The 18828-nt window shown below is 39.5% G+C and overlaps 2 protein-coding genes across 14 annotated transcripts in view; both read right to left on the reverse strand.

Moving 5' to 3' along the window:
* Nucleotides 1-8360, reverse strand: part of grik1a (glutamate receptor, ionotropic, kainate 1a) — a 36571-nt gene extending 28211 nt beyond the window's left edge. For 2 of the 6 annotated variants that reach the window (XM_044371669.1, XM_044371667.1), the window contains exon 1: nt 7571-8357. In XM_044371669.1, the coding sequence (XP_044227604.1) occupies nt 7571-7652 (82 nt within the window). In that variant the 5' untranslated portion in view covers nt 7653-8357. Of the gene's footprint in view, nt 1-7570 lie in introns of all 6 variants that reach the window. The other 4 variants (XM_044371672.1, XM_044371673.1, XM_044371668.1 and 1 more) reach the window with 3 other exon arrangements.
* A 1310-nt stretch (nt 8361-9670) lies between these two features.
* Nucleotides 9671-18828, reverse strand: part of LOC122994988 (rho guanine nucleotide exchange factor TIAM1-like) — a 76975-nt gene continuing 67817 nt past the window's right edge. For all 8 annotated transcript variants that reach the window (XM_044369864.1, XM_044369861.1, XM_044369863.1 and 5 more), the window contains 12 exons: nt 17856-18080; nt 17394-17462; nt 17164-17289; nt 16637-16745; nt 16111-16290; nt 15831-15949; nt 15611-15719; nt 14366-14424; nt 13875-13971; nt 12635-12722; nt 12339-12511; nt 9671-12192 (listed from right to left, as the gene is read on the reverse strand). In XM_044369864.1, the coding sequence (XP_044225799.1) occupies nt 11519-12192; nt 12339-12511; nt 12635-12722; nt 13875-13971; nt 14366-14424; nt 15611-15719; nt 15831-15949; nt 16111-16290; nt 16637-16745; nt 17164-17289; nt 17394-17462; nt 17856-18080 (2028 nt within the window). In that variant the 3' untranslated portion in view covers nt 9671-11518. The remainder of the gene's footprint in view (nt 12193-12338; nt 12512-12634; nt 12723-13874; nt 13972-14365; nt 14425-15610; nt 15720-15830; nt 15950-16110; nt 16291-16636; nt 16746-17163; nt 17290-17393; nt 17463-17855; nt 18081-18828) is intronic.

Genomic DNA, 18828 nt, shown 5'->3' on the forward strand with positions numbered 1-18828 from the left:
TGATTATAATCAAGAACAATTAGGCCATTAACATAAAAATGCTATTTCTTCTGCAGTTACTGTGATTAGGAGGTACATGAATGTCAAGACAGCCGTGACGTAAAAATGTAAATGTGTGGTACAGTACACCGGATGGATGAGAGGTTTATCTGCCTGCTGCGGTGGGAGGAAAACAAACAAAAAGCTGAAGAACGAATCTGAGCCTTGTGCCGACACGTCATGCAGACCTGATCAGTCTCTTCAACAGCCCACCAGGGAGCTAAAGATGTTTGTTTGTGTGTGTCTGTGTGTGTGTGTTTACAGAATCTCACACCATCCATCCCTCACTTCTCTATTTAATTACAAATAATTATGTTTTATATTTGTCATGCGTGCCTTCTTGCGGAGCAGTTTGAACTCTGTTGTTGTGACTGCGGCTGTTATAAAATATGTTCTTTTTTTTTTTTCTTTTTTTTTTAAACAAGGTGGTTTTTCCTTGCAAATGGATTAATGTACCTCACAGCACTAAAAGCATTCATTCAGTTCCCAAATAATGAGGAATAATGTGCCTCAGGAACCCACATCCATCTGGCCTACTAGACAACATAAATGGCTGTTAAAAGTTTCCGAGGACCCACGAGACTGCATAAATGCCTTTTAACATGTTTCTGTATGCAGGTGTATGTTATCTGCATAAAATACAAGCACACTCAAGATGCACCGAGTCTGCCTTGTAATGCCTCAAACACAATCTAGTCTAGACATAAATTTCAAGTTTTAATTTTGCCTCCGTGCTAATTAATTGTGTTATTTAACAATGTTTTATGGCATTTCTGCTTCACTAGAAAGTTCAAAAGAGATGGGGAAGCTGTGATACAGAAAAGAGAATTATATCCAGAGATGAACCCAGGAGGCACAGTTTTGTAAATCACCAGATTCTGGGTTTCTCATTTTTGAACAAAATGATTTTTGACTTGCACATGAGAACACAACCTTGCAAAAAAATACAGCTATGTTGCTGAATCACCATCATTTCACAGTATTTTTATAAGAAAGACTTTCCACTTTTATCATCATGGAATTTGACAGTAAAATTCAATTTCAGTGTATTTCCTGCTAGCACAATCTTGTAAAAATACAACCATTTTGTAGAATCAGCATCATTTGACATTATTTTTTAAAAGAAAGACCTGTCAAAGGATTTACTCGCAATATTACATTTTTAAAGTATTTTATACTAACCCAACCGTGTAAAAAATATATTCATGTTATATGGATACTGGTATGAAACCTATTCATAACAGAACACCTTGAGTTCTTTTTGGTTTTTGTTGTTGTTTTTTTTCATTATGAAATTTGAATGTTAAGTTATTTTTTTGGTGTCTTTTTACTAAAAAAAAACCTTGTAAAATAAAATACAGTCATGCTGTAGAATAACAAGTGTTGACCTTATTTTCAAAAGAAAGATTGACTGATTGATTGTTTTGGGGGATTTTAGAATTTGATTGGTAGCATGAAAACAGCCATTAACTTAAATTTATAGACATTGAAATTTTATTGCACATTGTTTGTTTGTTACATTAATCACTGAGACATTTTAGTACTGTAGCACAATCTGTCTACAGACTCTACAGTCTGAGAATATAGAGAGGTCTTAGAGAGCAGCATCTTATGTTGCCTCACATTTATTTTTCATCAGACTACCACACAGTTCAAGGACAAGCTAGATTTCCACATAAGCGATTGAAAATGGAATGATTAACATTGAGGAACATTAGCATGAAGATTTTTCTACTTTCAATTATTGTACCAGCATGTTTCACTGATTTTCACACTTTTGACCAGGAGAAAAATAACTATGAATTACAGAAAAAATCATCCTTTCTTCATTACATTGCTCTCTGTTCGACTCCCAAATGATGATTACCAAAAAGCAAACTGTAGCTGAGTCATCTTCTATTTAGCACTACATTTCCATGGAGGCAGTTTTCACATCAATCTGCCACTCAGTATCTCAGATAGCTCTGAAATATCCCTGAGCTGGACGAGTAAGAGACTTCTCTTTTTTTTCTGACAGTGACAGTGACACTCCTGGATGTTAAGAGTGCCTGTCTGACAGCAGAGATTGTCGTGCACTTTGAGAGAGGTGATGTAGCTACAGGCGGGAGGAAAATGTACCTGGGAGACTAAAAAGGGTCTAAGGTGTAAAACAGCGTGACAGACATTTCACTGTGCCCCGTTGTTCCGGCTGAGAAAACATAGCAGAAACATTTTGTTCTCAAAAACGAATCCAAAGAGCCGTACAAATGGGTAAATAAGGCAAAAATGCAATCAGGGACAGAGTAAAAATGGAGAAAAGGAGAGACGCAGACAGACAAAGGATCACGACTCTTGTGTTGCATTGACACTAAAATAACAGCAACAAAGGAGATTTTTTGCTTTAAATTGCCACATTTGGAACTGTTTTTGTATCATGAAAGCGGTATGTGCTACAGTTGTAATCACAATGGCAAAAGACCACAGCTTCCTTTCAGGTTGAGTCCCTTTCAGGTTCCAAAATCATTTGTCTTGTGCTCACGAATAGGACAAACAGGTGCCACTAAATCAGACAGAGAAAAGGACCGAGAGAAGTGACTCAGTTTCACTCCGCATCCTGAACTCAATCTTCCCATCACAACAAGAGCTTTGTGAGATGCAGGATCAATAGATACAAAGGAATCCCAATGTTATTCATGCAACTCCACGACAGGCAACAGTTTCCTCTCTTTCCCCACAACCAAAAGCCGTGTGTTTCTTCCAGCAACATAAATGATCATGTTACTAAGGCAGCTAATTCCACAGTATATCTGTGTATATATCTTCAACAGAAGTGAGGCCATCTTTGCAAAACTCTGGTAATTTGGCTGAGGAGAGATTCATTTGTTTTCCTAATGGCCAGTTGTTAGAGAGAAAAGAGCTAATGAATAAAATTAAGAATGTAGGTTACAGCTCCAACTTAACTTAAGCAACTCCATTTAACAATGGGAGCGCCACAGGGCTGTGTCCTCAGCACCCTCGTGTAATCCTTCTACACCCACGACTGTGTGGCAACACAGGCTTCAAACACCATTGTGAAACATAAGGATTTGGACAAAAGAATAAATCCTACTGAAATGGATAAATTCTGGATAAATATGCAGGCAGAGAACATGCTAGGTAACATCAATGTATCAAGTGTTTCTATGTATGGACCCAAATAATTTAATATGTATAAAAGAAAGTTGGGAGACTGAACTGGGGCAGGAAATACCATCAGATATTTGGGAGAAAGCATGCTTAGAGGCACACCTAGTTACTTACATGGAGAGAATTTAAGAGGAAGACTATATCCAGATTTTTTTTTAGAACACCACATATAACAGTTAAGATAAACCCCTCGGCATCCAGCTATTGCTGAAGGAACTGAGCACAGGCACAGGTGCACAACTATACACACACACTTTGGTCATGCCCAAAACTGAAAAATTACTGGAATGATGTATACCGATCTGTAAGGGAAATAATGCATATCGACATCCCACAAGACCCACGATGCATTGAGGCTTCAGAAATCCAAATTCATTAAGAGATGGAATCCAGCCATGAAGTTACTAATGCAATAAAATAAGCTCTTACCTCCACAACTTCACCTACGGCAGGGATTTATCCTGCGTTGTATTTTTTTTCTTTTTATTTCATTTATTCATTTATCAATTTTTGCGTATCCCCCATGCTGTCTGACAGCCAGTAAAACTGAAAGGAGTATCTCGATAATGTAGTCTGTACCATGTACTCTGATAATATGGTCTGTAATGAATACTTTGATAATATAATCTGTAATGAGTAATAATAGCATAGTCTGTGACGAGTACTATGATAATGTGATCTGTAATGAGTACTGTGATCATGTGAACCGTAATGAGGACTTTGATAATGCAGCAAGATGGTGCAGTATGCAGGTGTGCATATAAGATCATGGTGTCACACTTTGCTATTTTTTATTTTTGTCGACTGTGCCCTCCCCCCAAACACACACACACGCACACCACACACATACAGACACACACAAAATGCAATCTAACATCTGTGAAACATTCTGAACAATGATTGTATATGCAATCTTTTTGTGTCTTGATTCTGTCTTTTTCTATATATACATGTATATATTTTTTATTGCTTTTTATGTTTTGTTATTATATTTTGTGTCTTTATATATATATATTTTCACATGATTGCACTTGTGTAAGCAGCGACAATAAACAGCTTGAATCTTGAATCTTAACAGAAGGCGCAACACGTTCTCATAATTAAACAACCAAAGCGACACCTGGAGCCAAACTTTGCAGTTCTGCAATTTCTCTCTCTCTCTCTCTCTTACACACACACACACACACACACACACACACACATACACACACACACACACATATACACACACACACACACACACACATATACACACACACTGATGGTGTCTGTGCATGTAAATCTGTAGAGTTGTGTGAATTTCTGTACTAGTGTTGTTCAAGGGGTCTGAGCCGAAGCATCAAAGCTGAACGTATTGCTCTTGAATGGTCCAGAATATTAATGTGCGACTCAGAGCTAAACTCCAGTTCAGCTCTGCACGTGGACCTCACCAGATAAAAAGAATAAAATTCTGCCCATTCTGAGAGGAGATCTAACACATAGCCGAGCACACCTACGAGATGTTATCACACAAAATACAGCCTGTAGATACAACTTTTATATTCTGGGTGGCAAAAAATATTTTTCTATTACGTAAATTAACAACCTGTTTATTTTAAAAAAAAACAGACTTTAGATCATCACAGAGAATATCAGTAGCAGCATATGTCAGCTGATAAAGGAATTGCAGTACATAAATTCCAAAGTTTGTGGTAAAAATTACCAAACAGTATCGCAACTGAATAGTTTGTTCAGCAAAGAGCATTGACAGGTTTGTTTTTCAACTTTAAAACATCTCGCTCAGTACATATCCTGGTCACATTTTAGCTGATCTTTATCAGAAATGTTTGCATATATTATGTGTTTATGCTAAAGAACAAATGTCTGCCGATATCAATATTAGATTTTTTAAATTCTCAAATATCAATATCTGTACCAGCCTCAAAAATCCAGTATCAGTCGGGCTCTAGTGTGCAAGTTGTTAATGGCTTGTATGTATCAACACAACAATAATACTAACAACACTTTTCAAATGAGTAAAAAGCAGTTATGGTGTTTATGTTAAAAAATATATATTTTGGGTTGACAGGTTGTGAGCGGTTTCACTGGTGTATCATCTACCAGTGCAACCTTCTCTGTCCTTTTTGCAAGCTCTTTAAAGTCCGCCTCCACTCAAACATGTTATTGTTACTTCACTTCAATGTTTGACCTTCATTGTGAATGTGCAGAGAGATGTAAATGCAGTTTGACATTAGAAGGTTGTTTTCAAATTCCTCTGCTGAAGGGGAAAGTTTCTCTGTGCTCACCTTACATCTGAGTTTAAGATGTGTATACATGCCGGCAGGATTTTATGACATCACAAGTTTGGAAGCCAATTGTGCAAGTTTTACAAATGGACACTTGAAGCCTCCAGTGCAACATACACTGAGAATGGACATTTTAATGAAGTAGGAGACATCTTATCCAGTGGGAAGACTTTTGAAATGAAAAATATTTGCATGTTTAAAAGATTCTGGGTTGTTCAATGAAGCAAAGAGAGCAGATGTCATTTTAAGAACTTGATAGGTAACTGAGCTTTTCTGTGGGGGAAAAAACAAACATGTCAAACACAAATTATTTTAATTTATCTTAATACATGTATATGTATAGTGTCACATGGAAAGGACACATCTAAAAATTAGAAATATTACCTAAAATGCTAAACCAAGATTTCAAGTGTAAAAAACGAACAAATTTTGTGCATTTTGAAATATATCTCTATATATATAGATATAAGGTGTTCCTGTAGCCTGCTGCACATTACCTGATGCAGGACCAGCACTGTAGCCTATGTATACCTACCACAGCTCTATACTTCTCCAAGTTACAGACACATGGCTGCGACACCAATTCTCAATTTATTCAGTCAATTAGATTCACATATTCTACTGTTCGACTCTGGTCTGATTCAAAGCCTGAAAGTGAGACGCTTGTATAATGAACACAGCCCACAGCGCTCCTGTCTAATCAAGTCTAGGTGAAGTTCTCTCACTCCTCTCAACTCGACTACACTGGCTGTGACGGCAGGACCGAGGATGATTACATCGCCCTCACTGCCTACATTACATCTATCTCAGTGATGGATAGGTTTCAGCGTCGGTCAAGATCAGCTGCTGGGGGGCATATTTTGAATGAAAATGCCCCGACAGGAGTCTCTAGTGGCTAGAGTAGTATACAGGGAGGAATCAATAATCAATTACTTTCACCTGCTTGTGTGTGTGTGTGTGTGTGTGTGTGGCGCAATGAACATGAGTAGTAAATAGTAAATGGATTGCACTTATATAGCGCCTTTCTACCTTAACGGACCAAGCGCTTTACAATTTTTGCCTCTCATTCACGCATTCACACACACACACACACACACACACACACACACACACACACACACACACACACACACACACACACACACACACACACACCCACCCGCTCTCTACCTCCTGAGCCACAGCCGCCCCCAAGTCCTCCTTTGTCAGATTGAAATTTAAATTACTTTAAATATAGTTAATGATTCATGAAGACTGGTCTTAAAAAAAAAAGCCTCTGATGGCAAAGTCTGCTAAAGGTTCACAGGATGATTTTCAGTCAGAAATCCAGTGTTCATTGATTTCATTTCATTGATTTGTAATTTGCCATATAAACTTTCCCTCCAGCAATAGCATTTTTTTCAACAAAAAAGACAAAATAATGATTACCAACAAGATATTGTCTGTTCAAGATGATGAATTAATGAAGTTTTCATTTTCAGCTCTGAGGTTTTATATGTGATTTAAAATAAATTTGGACTATTTTACTGACCTTTGCTTTCTACCATGTTGATGAAATACTACTAGACTGATACAAGGGCTGAGAGGTGGCAGATTCAGACATATTTGCCATAGCTGTCTGCAACTGACATTTTGTCTTCTAAACTAAATTAACCGGCGGGGAGTACAGTTGTAAGTGAATTTTGCCCTTTAAAGCAGGTAATCTTTTTTTTCCCCTTGTGCTGACTCAACCTCACTGACAGCATGACCTTTTAGATAATAATAAGAACAAGTAATCCCATAATCACTGTTTCTGGGACAAAAGGTACAAAATACCACTGGAAAACACCTTGGAAATTACATTAAAACATGTTTTATTCCAATTGGGATATGGAAAAAAATAAAAACTTTAAGGTATTAAGTTACCATACTTGGAATAGAATGACATTATTTAAATATTTGTCTAATGTCACACATCTAAGATGCTCTCCTATATCTGTGTGAAAATGGGACAACTCATATACAGGCTACTGTTGCTTTTGACAACTCAGACACGCAGGGAAACGCCAACAACACCGTGCGTAAACAGCTGTTGCGCTTACCGATTCTGAGGACTTGTGGTGTGCTCAGACAGAGCTGCGCCGCGAAGAGAAGACAGATGAAAAGTCTTTTTCTTTTCTCCATGGTGCTCCAGGCGAACTCACCGCGAATACTGACACCATGACAGAGAGAAGCAACCTCTATGCACGCGCTGAACTACCTGGCGGGGCCATTCCAGTGCGCGACCCAAGTTTTCATTCCCAATGCGATCCTTTCCACTCTGCATCACTCCGTGGCATCAAAGAAACGGAATATGATCACCGCCGGTCACATGAATCCAGACTTTAATGCACCACATGAATCCAGTCACATCTTTAAAACAAAACTGGCTGCGAAAAAGAAAGAAAGAAAAAAAAAACAGTCAGCTAGAATAAACGCGTCCACTCTGGTGCGCGCCTTCAAGGCTGTAGAAGCCAGAGGGAGTGAGCGCAAGCATCAGTGTCAAGCCAGCCGGGATGAAATTTAATTGACTTCCGGTAACACTTCTCAAAATAAAAAAATGCATAGCAAAATCTGACTTTAGGACATTAAATCAATCGTTATTCTACTGCCCAAAAAATGTGACATACTTGTTTTAGGATAGCAGCTGTCCACCGTACATATTCAAACAAATAAATTTCGACTACTACTCCATCAACAGCACAACAGTACACTAAATCAAGTAAAAAAAAAAAAAAAATTCCAAAATAATGGGAAGCTGTTTTTTTTTCTTTAAACTTGACAGAACAGCTTATCTACTGACAGTACCCGTGGACTAATTCTGGTTATCTCTGGCTAGTTTGTCTCCCTTTGATTCGGATTAAGGAGCAGATGGATTGGCAGCGGTTCTCCCCACCGGTCCTGATGAGAGGAAAATAATCTTCAGGTTACAGGGCAGATGCCAGATTATCTCTCACTGCAGGCAAGCAAGGTCTTTATCAGACCGGGTCGCTGGATGCTTTTCCTTAAGTCCCAGGACTTCTGAGAGAAAGTTCAATACAGGACACATTTCACATTATATGAATAGACTCATCACCACAAAAATGTTCTGACATGGAGACCTGACTGAACACTATTTCCATTATTATTTCCATGTTTTGTTTGTGATGATTTTTATGTTATTGGAGTATCAAATGATATGAATACACATCCAACACAAGCCATTCATTGACCCCCGGAATGAAAACTGTATTTTGGGCTCTGGGCTGTGGTTAAATTTTATGTGACATTTGAAAAAGTCAAAGATTCCCAGTGCTGGCCATCTCACAGTCTTCAAGCAAAATCAGCATTGCGTCAGAAGTGACATTTTGTTTATCACAATGTTTGTGAACTCTCTCAAAGCTGGAAGCCAAGTGATCTGACAAAACCTGCCAACTCAACCTGGACCTCTGACAAACAGCCTATAGACAAAGTTAATTAACTGAGAAAATGACCATCCAGCCTCTCCAGAAGGACTCCTTGGGCAGCACTCCTAACACTACACTTGCCTGATATGAATACTGAGCAGAACTATTGCCGTCTGTTAAATACCATACATATAAATGTCTGCTGGTGCTGCAATAATATTACCTCATGTTTAATTAAAGAATACATTTTACAACATACAAGGAGGTAGGTTACTTTATAGACACTGAAATAGGTCCATTAAGGTTTGAAAAAATTGAATTTCAAAGACATTTTATCTCACTTTTTATATATTTGTGCCTTATTTTGTTTGATTTTTTTTCTTTGAACACCTTACATGTGATGCCTTTTAATTTATACAAGGCCACAGTTTTCTCATTTAAGCCTCCCTTCCATTTTTAAGTTCTAACAGCCTTTACCTTAAGAATATTTGCTTAGTAATCCATTAAAATAGTGTTTGATGCTTCATTTTCTCTTTTGTAACACCTTAAATTCAAGACAATACACTGAATCTACAAAATTCTCTGGCATCAATTAGCACTTATTTTGGATCAACTGAATGTGATCTTCCAGGTAACCTCTGTGAGGAGGTTATGATGATTATGAAAGAAAATGTACTAACAAAGGTTACTAACCTTTGTATCAGAGGGGGAAAAATAACCTTTTGACATCAGAATGACCACAGAAAATGAAAAATAATTAGCACTTACACACAAAACTAAATGTAGAAATTTTATTTTAACATAAAAATGATAATACTCCACAGTTTTATGTACGAACACAGTTTTAAAAGTACAAAGGGAAGAGTCAAAGGGATTCTCACAGGATTTCTGTCCAAGGACAAGTGATTGTACCTCACAGTCTGAACGTCCTTACCGAGCATCACCCAGCAAGCTAAAATCTCAGAAACCAGCATCATAATAAAAAGACAATAATAAGAACATCCAAAGTGTATTTCCCTCCACTCTCTTCACACTCCAAATCAGTGTAGCACACAGATTTCCCTCCTCACAGCTGGGTATTAAGTGCATGTACAATACATCCATTAAAAGGTGTGCATGACTGTGTTGATCTCAGTGATCAGGTGTTGTTGTGATGACGTATAGTGAAACAGCACAGCCTGGTGGATAAGAGTAGAAATGCAGGAGGGGTGAAGCGGAAATAAAAAGATACCAAATGTCATGGATGTGAAGTCTGACTCAGCCGGCTTCTTTGTGGGTTGCGACGCTGCTTGACATGACAAAGGTCAAAAGGAGCGGGAGAGAGCAGAAGAGGACTGAGTCAATCCAAGGATGAAAGGTCAACTGCATGACTGCTCGTCTCCTAGGAGATACAGCAGTCACTAACATGGCTCTGTCGAACGCCCCCTTTCAAAACAACAAAGAAAATTCAAGTAAAACAGGATTGTTGCGGGAATTATTATGTTATTTATCAAGGACACGGAGCATGAAGAGTGACCTTTGGGGCGAGAAAGGGTCTGGTATATTAATGATCTTGATGAAATCCATCAGTTACCAAAATAACAATGCCATTTTATTTAAGCAACTGAATAAAAGACTGGACATTCATGTGAAGGGCACAAACGCTGGCTCTCTTAAGCCCGTTTCTGGTACCAAACACACAAAGGGTGGCTTGTAACACTGGGCAGCTGAATGTGGTGTAAACATTAAAAATTACAGTAAAAAGGCAATAATTAAATAAAGAATAGGTAGACTATCTCTTGTCCAAACTATCTTTTAAAAAGATATTATTATAGGAGACAAAAGTGAGCTTCAAAACTTTTTTTATACAAGAGGTTAACGGCACTCTATTTGTACTCCTGACTATACACCGATGTGCAGCTGATATTAAGTTAAAACAATTAAAGCACAGTAAAGCTAGTTGGATCTCACCATCTTTTACACAGCAGTCATTAAGCCAAAAGCCCCTGAAGAGAAATTCACTAACACACAGCCCTTGAGTGTTAAAATACAAACACAGTTTCCGAGTCAGAAAAATATAACACCCCCATTCCTGTGTTGAAAAATAGACATTTTTGGCCAGAAGGTCACAGTTCAGTGATGGCGTCTCTTCAGTTTTATGTGTGCATGGTACAGTAGCTGCCTAGAGTCTCTGTGTCTGTGCTTCCGTGTACTATATGCACCTACAGTATACATACACACACTTGCTTGTTTACTTGCGTGTACATGCAGTGCTGTCTTGTTCATACCAAGTGTGGAATGCCTGGATGTATGTCCAAAACAGTTTTTTTTTTTTTTCCAGGTTCGCTAGAAGCGGCTCAGGACGAGGATCTCTAGGTCACAACAGAAACCCCAGGTAAAGCTCAGCGCGTTCTCTGGTGGTTTTAGGATTGTCAGAACAGGGGAGATGCAGGTGAGGTGGAAAGGAGAGGGTTGTGTAGAGATTCAGGGAGGTTTAATACCTTCTATACACACGTTCTCCTCCAAATTCTACATATTTAAAGCTTCTATTAGATCTCTCCCCTATTTTCTTGCACTCCTGCTTTATGTAAAAAGTGAAAGAAACCATCCATTGTCTCCTTTCTTCATCCCGTCTTCTAATCCCCATCAGAAGACGTCACTGTTGCACCCGTTAGTAAAGTCGTCCCGTCGCACCCAGATGACATCATGGTCCTTGTTTGCGGCTCCCTCCACGGCACACTGCTTCAAAGGGGCAAGCTTTAGAGTGGGGGTTGCACAACGGGATAGAGGGACGCCACAGGAGGTGTAGGAGTCTACCGAGCCTGAATCGTCACCTCGCTTCATTCGATCAACTTCGTCCTCCCGCATCACGCCCTGGATGACCTCACTTCCAGTCTCTACTCGCCCGTTCAGGTTATGGCTCCTCGCCTCTCTGGCCTGCAGGTTGAGTCCGTCCATCTTCCCCTCCAGGTCGACGGGTTCTGACGATGCAGCTCGGACAGACTTGCAGTACTCGTCGTCGTCGCTCAAAATGTCCGTCTCCTTCACCTGCCCCACGTCAATTCCTTCTCCCTGATCTTCATAGCGACCCAGGTCAAACTGCTCTTCCACCCAACGGTCCGTGTCCTCTCCTTGAGGCTTGTGGGATTGAAGAAGGCCGTGATTGGACAGCGACGAGTAGGAGGAAGGGTAGGAAGAGTGGCGGGAGGGGTCGGAATCGTTGCTATTGTTGTTGTTGCCGTGGAAAACTAGGTCTGTGTCGATGGTGAAGCGGTTCCTCACCAGCTTCCTGCGGGCCAGCGATCGAGATGGAGCTGAAGCTAAACAGACACAAAAAGATAAATCTTGGTAATGTCACGTTCAAATATTGTTATAAACATAGTAAGTTTGACATATTGGCACGGCATATAGGTCCTTAGCAAATTAAGGTTACTGTGAACTAGAGGATATATTTAAACTTTGTCACCTGCTCTGTTCATGGTGGGCCGTGACCCTTTGAGGGCACACAGGCGCTTTCCTCCAAATGGGACGTACTGCTGGTTGGGTGGCAGAGACTCAGTCTTAAGTAGCTGGCGGCGCTGTTTTTCTCTAAGGATGGAGTGGACCGCTTTCAGGAAGTCCTTTTTACTATCCGGAGAACTGCAAATTGGACAAAAATACAAGAACTTAAAAATAATATACATAGTTTGTTTGATTAGGGTTTTGTAAGACGTCATATACCTTCATTTCATATATTTTGAATACATGTGTACAGTTTCATACCTGCAGCACAACTGGAAGGTTCTCTCTGGTCTTCCCTCAGATTCAGACTTTGTGTGAACTATCTCACACACTGCTGTACCCTCAGAGTCTGTGAGGAGGGAGAAGAGAGATGTGATCTACATGTATAAAAGCCTTCAGTTAATTTCAGTCATCAATTTCTTCCCCTTTAACAGCCCGCCATTAGGCAGACAAACGATCACACTTTAACTCAATTGCCAAACGGTGATTTAAAGTTCATCTAGGGCAGAGCTGGGATGTGATGAAGATTGCATGCAGACCTATTAATAGGGTTTTATCTGTTTTGTTTACAATGGTTATCATTTATTTTCTGTGGGAGAGAACAGCAACAACACTGACTACAGAGCTTTTGAAACAACTGTTTGATTTTATGGGGGCATCAGAAACAACCTCTGTGTTTTGGGTGACAAATTGTCTCACATGCAATTGCCAAGACCTCAGTATAAAAATGCACAATTCATTTATTCCTAAAAATAATCTGATCAAATGGTGAGCAAATATTGGGGAAAGGGGTAAATATCTAGTTCAGGGCCAACTAAAATACTAATGGTGAGTCCAATATCTCCCTTGTGAGGATATACAGTATTAACTCAGGTTAATAACACAAACCTTTGGTGCAAGCTCTTTGTTTAAACTCATTCTCACAGAATGAGCTGTAATACATTCATGTATGCATTAAGCACAATCTGTAGCACATGCAAAAGTCCAAAATCCCTTCATAAGTTTATCCACTGAACAGACTTTCATTATGGAGACATCTGGCTGACTGACATATCAGTTTTTAAGCTCTGCACTCCCCTGGCGAGACAAATTAAAGTCTCCATACAGAGCCTCAAAGAGCTTTGTCTTTTCCTGTCCAATACATTTTTTAGGCTAATGACCAGATATTCAAATGTTTTCTGACCAAATGTGATTGCACAGTTCATCTGTTCCAATTATGTTCCAGACTTTTCCTTAATAAAACTTTAAATAGCTGGTGGAGAATGAGCCAATTGAAAAATGAATCAGTGAGAAGCTGAGCACATTTAACATACTTCTTTTTAAAATGTGTTATGTGGTTGTTTACTTACTGGTCAAAAAAGTGAGCCAACCACGTTTATCCAAGACTTAAACTGACTGACCCCAGCGGCAATACTACTGGCTTTTCTGAGAGAACAAAGCAGTTCTCAAGGTGCAAGATTGAAAATTACTTTAGCATGTTACTGTTTTTAAATAGACCTACTTGCAAGGGCACGGACTTGTAGAGAGTCAGTTGCGATCATGTGACGGAAACGGAAAGGATCCTTGTCATCACTCACGGACGCACGGTGAGATCCACCCTGAAAAAGAGGTTGCATATCAAATACATAAAGCGCTGCAATACATCAGCATGACAGCAGAGAGCACAAGAGTGCAGAGACAGAGGGGTGGTTTAACACACAAAAACATCTACTGTATTGTACTATACTAGGGGAACAGCAAAGTGTGCACATAAAGTCTCTTCAGACTATTCAATTGCCAATAACTACCTTCACTCAGTAATCTAGTCTATTGTCCCATGATGGAAGACATTAACCTTAATTTCTTTGTGGTCTCAATGTGCCATCCAAAACTAAAAGGCCATTGAAAAAGCACTTCAGAGAAAGCCCAAAGCCCCAACCCGCACAGTACATCCTCCACCAGAGTGTCTCAGACTGGAATTAATCAACAGAAAATGGGAAAAACAGTACTTACGATTTTTTTCCTGTGCTTGGAGCAGTCTTTGTACACAAACACAACTGCTGTTTTGAACACTAAATGAGGGCATGGGGGAGAAGAAGAGGGGAATGAAAGAAACCATTAGCATGGTCTGCATTCATTCAACACATACAATATATCAAAAGACAAAAAGACATTTCACTACCCGATTTGCTACAGTGACAGGTTGATGCATTGCGTCAATGGATGCTTTTAGTTGCAGCTTTTGAGGAAAATATACTTAAAATGTATTGACATACCATGTGAGCAGCACACAAAATATGAAAATAGACCAAAGTCACGGCATTGCACGCACAAAGCAACCACATCCACTCACTATCGCCTTGCCAGGAAAAGCCCTGATACATGTACTGTCTATATAATATTAATCCCCAATAGTGTCTGAGCTGAGTGAAATTTTAAGACAGAGGGCACTTCTGGGTGTGTGAGAATATCTCGTGATCGCATTAATATAAAGATGACATGATGCACTTCACGTGAAGAGCAAAAAGTAGTGCAAAGATCCTTCGTGTAATATGCCCGACTGGGTTTTCCTTTTACCAAGTCTATTTCTTTACCACCTGAAATAGCACCTAGCAGCACACCATGCATGACAGTATCAAGTGTCAGATGCCTGCAAGTGTTAAGATAAAAGTGCAATGTTTTTGATATACTGTGCAGTGTTTCTCTGGAACATTCAAATATAAAGTAGAATTCTTTTGTTTCTGACAAAAATGTAACATAACAGAATATCTGCAGTGAAGCTTATGTGTTTATTCATCTACAACAAATCATCCCACACTGTGGCATCTTGCAGATAATTTTCAAACCTGTATGTTTTGACCAATTCCATGCATAATGATGCTAAAAAGCATTTCATTATCTGTTTTGTAAATATTAATATTTACTTTTTAAACCCACCATAGCTTGAAATGTACACCAAGTAGACTGCTACACCGTCCAATTCAACAGAATACAACATCACTTACAGTAGGTATATCATTATGATATACAGTGTTAGTATTCACTGAAAACTTTTTACTTTTGTTAACACTGTTGTGAATATAAATTCACATGTCTCAAATGTCCATGAAATATATCTCTAATGTAGCTGTAATTATGTGAAAGGTCTGTCCTCCTGTGTTGACAACTGAGATTTATAGAAATGAAAAACAAATGTTTTCACTTGTATAAATTTCCATAACAAGAATCAATTCCACAATGTAATCCATTAATTCTTACCAAAAGCAGCCAAATCTGGGTCCTTTTTGCTCTTGACCAAAGAGGCTGGAGGGTTGATCCACATCACAGTGGAATGTAGCAAAAGATCCCCCATCGAGAGGTCAGCCACCTGAGATGAAGAATTAATAAAACCAATTGTAAACTATAAATTTACTGTCAGTCATTGGATAATATATTGGTTCCACAATACCTTGAATAAAGTGGACAAGATTGTGCTTACCTCTTTTTTATCTGCAGTCTGTTCGTTGATGAGCTGGTCGAAAACAGCCCCATACTCCTCATGAAGCTTTTGCATCTCGTTGATGTGACTTGCAACCTTGTTCATGGCCTTCATTGCAACTGAATGAGACAGAGACAGACATTCATCATCATTACCATAATTACCACTAAATTACTGCTGATGATGATTTAGCATTTGACAGCATTTTAGTGTTACAGACAAGAGTACATTTAAGAAGAGCCAATTAAAATTTATTTTTTAAAAAAAGACACTTGCTTACCATCCAGGTGGTAGTGTTCCTCACTGTCAGGGTCCGTGAGAGAGTAGAGCTCCTTCAGCAGCAGTGGGTACTTCAGGACCCTCTGAATGGGTTTGATCAGGTAAGACTCCAGCGTGGATGAATGTTGCTGTCTGGGGTTCCTCTCAGCCAGGAAAGCCTTGAAATCGGGGTCAGTCTTGGCTGAGGGAGCGGAAAAATGATTTTTTCATTCATTGTGTGTCTTTGTCCACTCATTCTTTCCCTATACTGCAATGGCAAAGTTGAGCTCAACTGTACTTTCAAATGCTTCTCGATTGTATGATCATGCACGCTGTCAAGTTCATGCCTCATTGTGTGCTGATACCAGTTGTAGCTTGCCCTTTGTACTGCAGGACATGTGACTAGTACAACGTGCCTCCTCTACTATACCAGCCCTTCAGCTATCACATGCCACTGATGGTAAGGAGTAATAAACGATGACTATCAGGGGAGTTAACTGTTGGTCATGTTTGTTTAGCACCACTCAAGAAAATGTGCATGCTTTTACCTTTAGTCAGAACTTTTGGAACCTTGGTGTGGCTGGCGCAGAAGGCGCTGTAGATCTTGAAACGATCAGCATAATACAGGAATGAACCACCCAAGGAGAACAGCACTTTCTGTTAAAACATAATAAGGACAATGTCACACATTCATAATGTAAGTAACATTTGTTTTAGTATGACTGTGCAACTGTAAATGGGAATTATACAGAACTGTATGTACAAGAAAAACACTTTTCTGACTAAGAGTTAAGCACATGAATGTCTCAACTGTGTTTGATGCCTTAAAAAAAAAATCAATGTTAATAAAGAGCTTTCTTTATATTTGCTAGCTATGGTGCTCCTCAGCAGTTAGCAAAATGTAAATATGGTGAAAATCAATCACCTGTGCTTCTGAAACCATGTTATAAATTATCCAAATAACAGCTAGCACTTACTGGAAGTAATTCTAAAGTGTGCTCAACAGAGAAACAAAATTATTAGAAAATCACAAACTGAAAGACGCATCAAGTTCAAGAGATCGACCTTCCCTCACCTTAAATTGCTCCACCCTTTCCAAGCGGTCCAGATCTGGCACCAGTCTGATTCCATCCTCCAGCGTCCGGAGAAACTCCACCTGGAACTCCACCATCTCCCCGAGATTACCGAACAAAACGTCCAGCTGCAACACACGCAGAGCATCATTCTGACACTGCTACCACTTTATGAGCGCAGCAATTCATATATGTTTTTTATTCTTGAGATGTGTAGATCAGGCAGAAGTACCTCATCCTGTGTGAGGAAGCTCTCTTTTTGCAAGGGTGTCAAATAGCACTCTATTAGGCACCTCAGGTCCTGCAACAAGGAAAATAAACAAGATCAAGCCTGTGATCAGTGTTTATAGAGGAATGAGGCAGGGCAAACGTAGGCGTCTGTTGATAGGGAGGCTTTTTAATGTGGTGTCATTACTGAGTATTTTAAATAATCAACAGAAATTAGCTTTAACAGGCATGAACCAAACGTACCATGACACGAAAAATCATGTCAACACTGCATACCGATTTCACTGATTAGACACTTCCTACAACATTAACAAGTGTAGTTTTTCCAGAACAGTCATAAGTATGACAGTTATCATCTAACAGATACAGGAACTGATAGTTGACCCGTTAAGTAATGATTTGTTCCGTTATGATTGTTCTGAACAAAATAAAACACACATGCACTCTCCAGAGAGCTTGTACTGACTTTGACGTAAGTCTTCTCTGTCTCCACCAGCTCATTGATGACCTTGCGGAGTTTGTCTGCGTGGGAGAGCTGTCTCTGGGTGGCAGCGCCTGCTGTGGGCGGCAAAGCTGACACAGGGCTCGGGGAGAGGGATGACGAAGACGAGGATGAGGAGGATGACATAGGGCATTCCAGGGGATTCATGTCATGGAGACTGCGGCAGAAAGCAGTGACCTGCTCCGTGCTCTGTACAGAAGGAAACAAAGAAACAATTTTTAAGGATTTTTTAAAAGGTTTTTTTAAAAAAAGTGAGAAAATGCTGCTTTTAATGCATCTTTGCTCTGTTAAGTGGTGTCTATCCTACTGAACCTGAGCCAATAGGACAGGGAGATACAACAAAAGCTCTATTACAAAAAAAGGCTTGAAAGGGAAAAAAAGGTTCAGTGTTCATGAGGTTCATTCACACACAGAGCAAATTGGAAAATATGAAACCCCAACAAAACATACATTCTTGCAAAGCCTGCCACAACAGCACCCACCTACAGCCCTGGTATCAAAAATACCAAGCATGAGCAGACCTGCCAAACCAAACTGGTAGCAGGTCTAATGTTAAATGTGGATATGGTTTTCAGAATAGGGCTCTTACTCTCCACTACGCTTACACTAAAACAATACATTCCTTAGTTAGTGGTTGTGAGACCAAGAAGAGGCTTTGCAAAAAGAGGCTCAACATCATCTTGAAAAAAAGCTCAAATGCATCGTCATAGGTATTGATGTGAAACAGCAGTTTGAGAATTACACACTGGAACCCACACAAAAACATAAATAGTTAGGATCAAGAAGTTCTGTCCACATCTAACCGTTTCTTTCACGGCCCCAAGGCTGTGAGGGTGAACGCAACAGTGCGTAGGCAACACAGAGAGAGAGAGAAAAATACAGAGAAAGTAAGCGACATAGCAGAGTCATCAGAAGTGAGAGGCTGGATGTGTCAAGG

The sequence above is a fragment of the Thunnus albacares genome, chromosome 13 (genome assembly GCF_914725855.1).
Source record: "Thunnus albacares chromosome 13, fThuAlb1.1, whole genome shotgun sequence".
Taxonomy (NCBI): Eukaryota; Metazoa; Chordata; class Actinopteri; order Scombriformes; family Scombridae; genus Thunnus; species Thunnus albacares.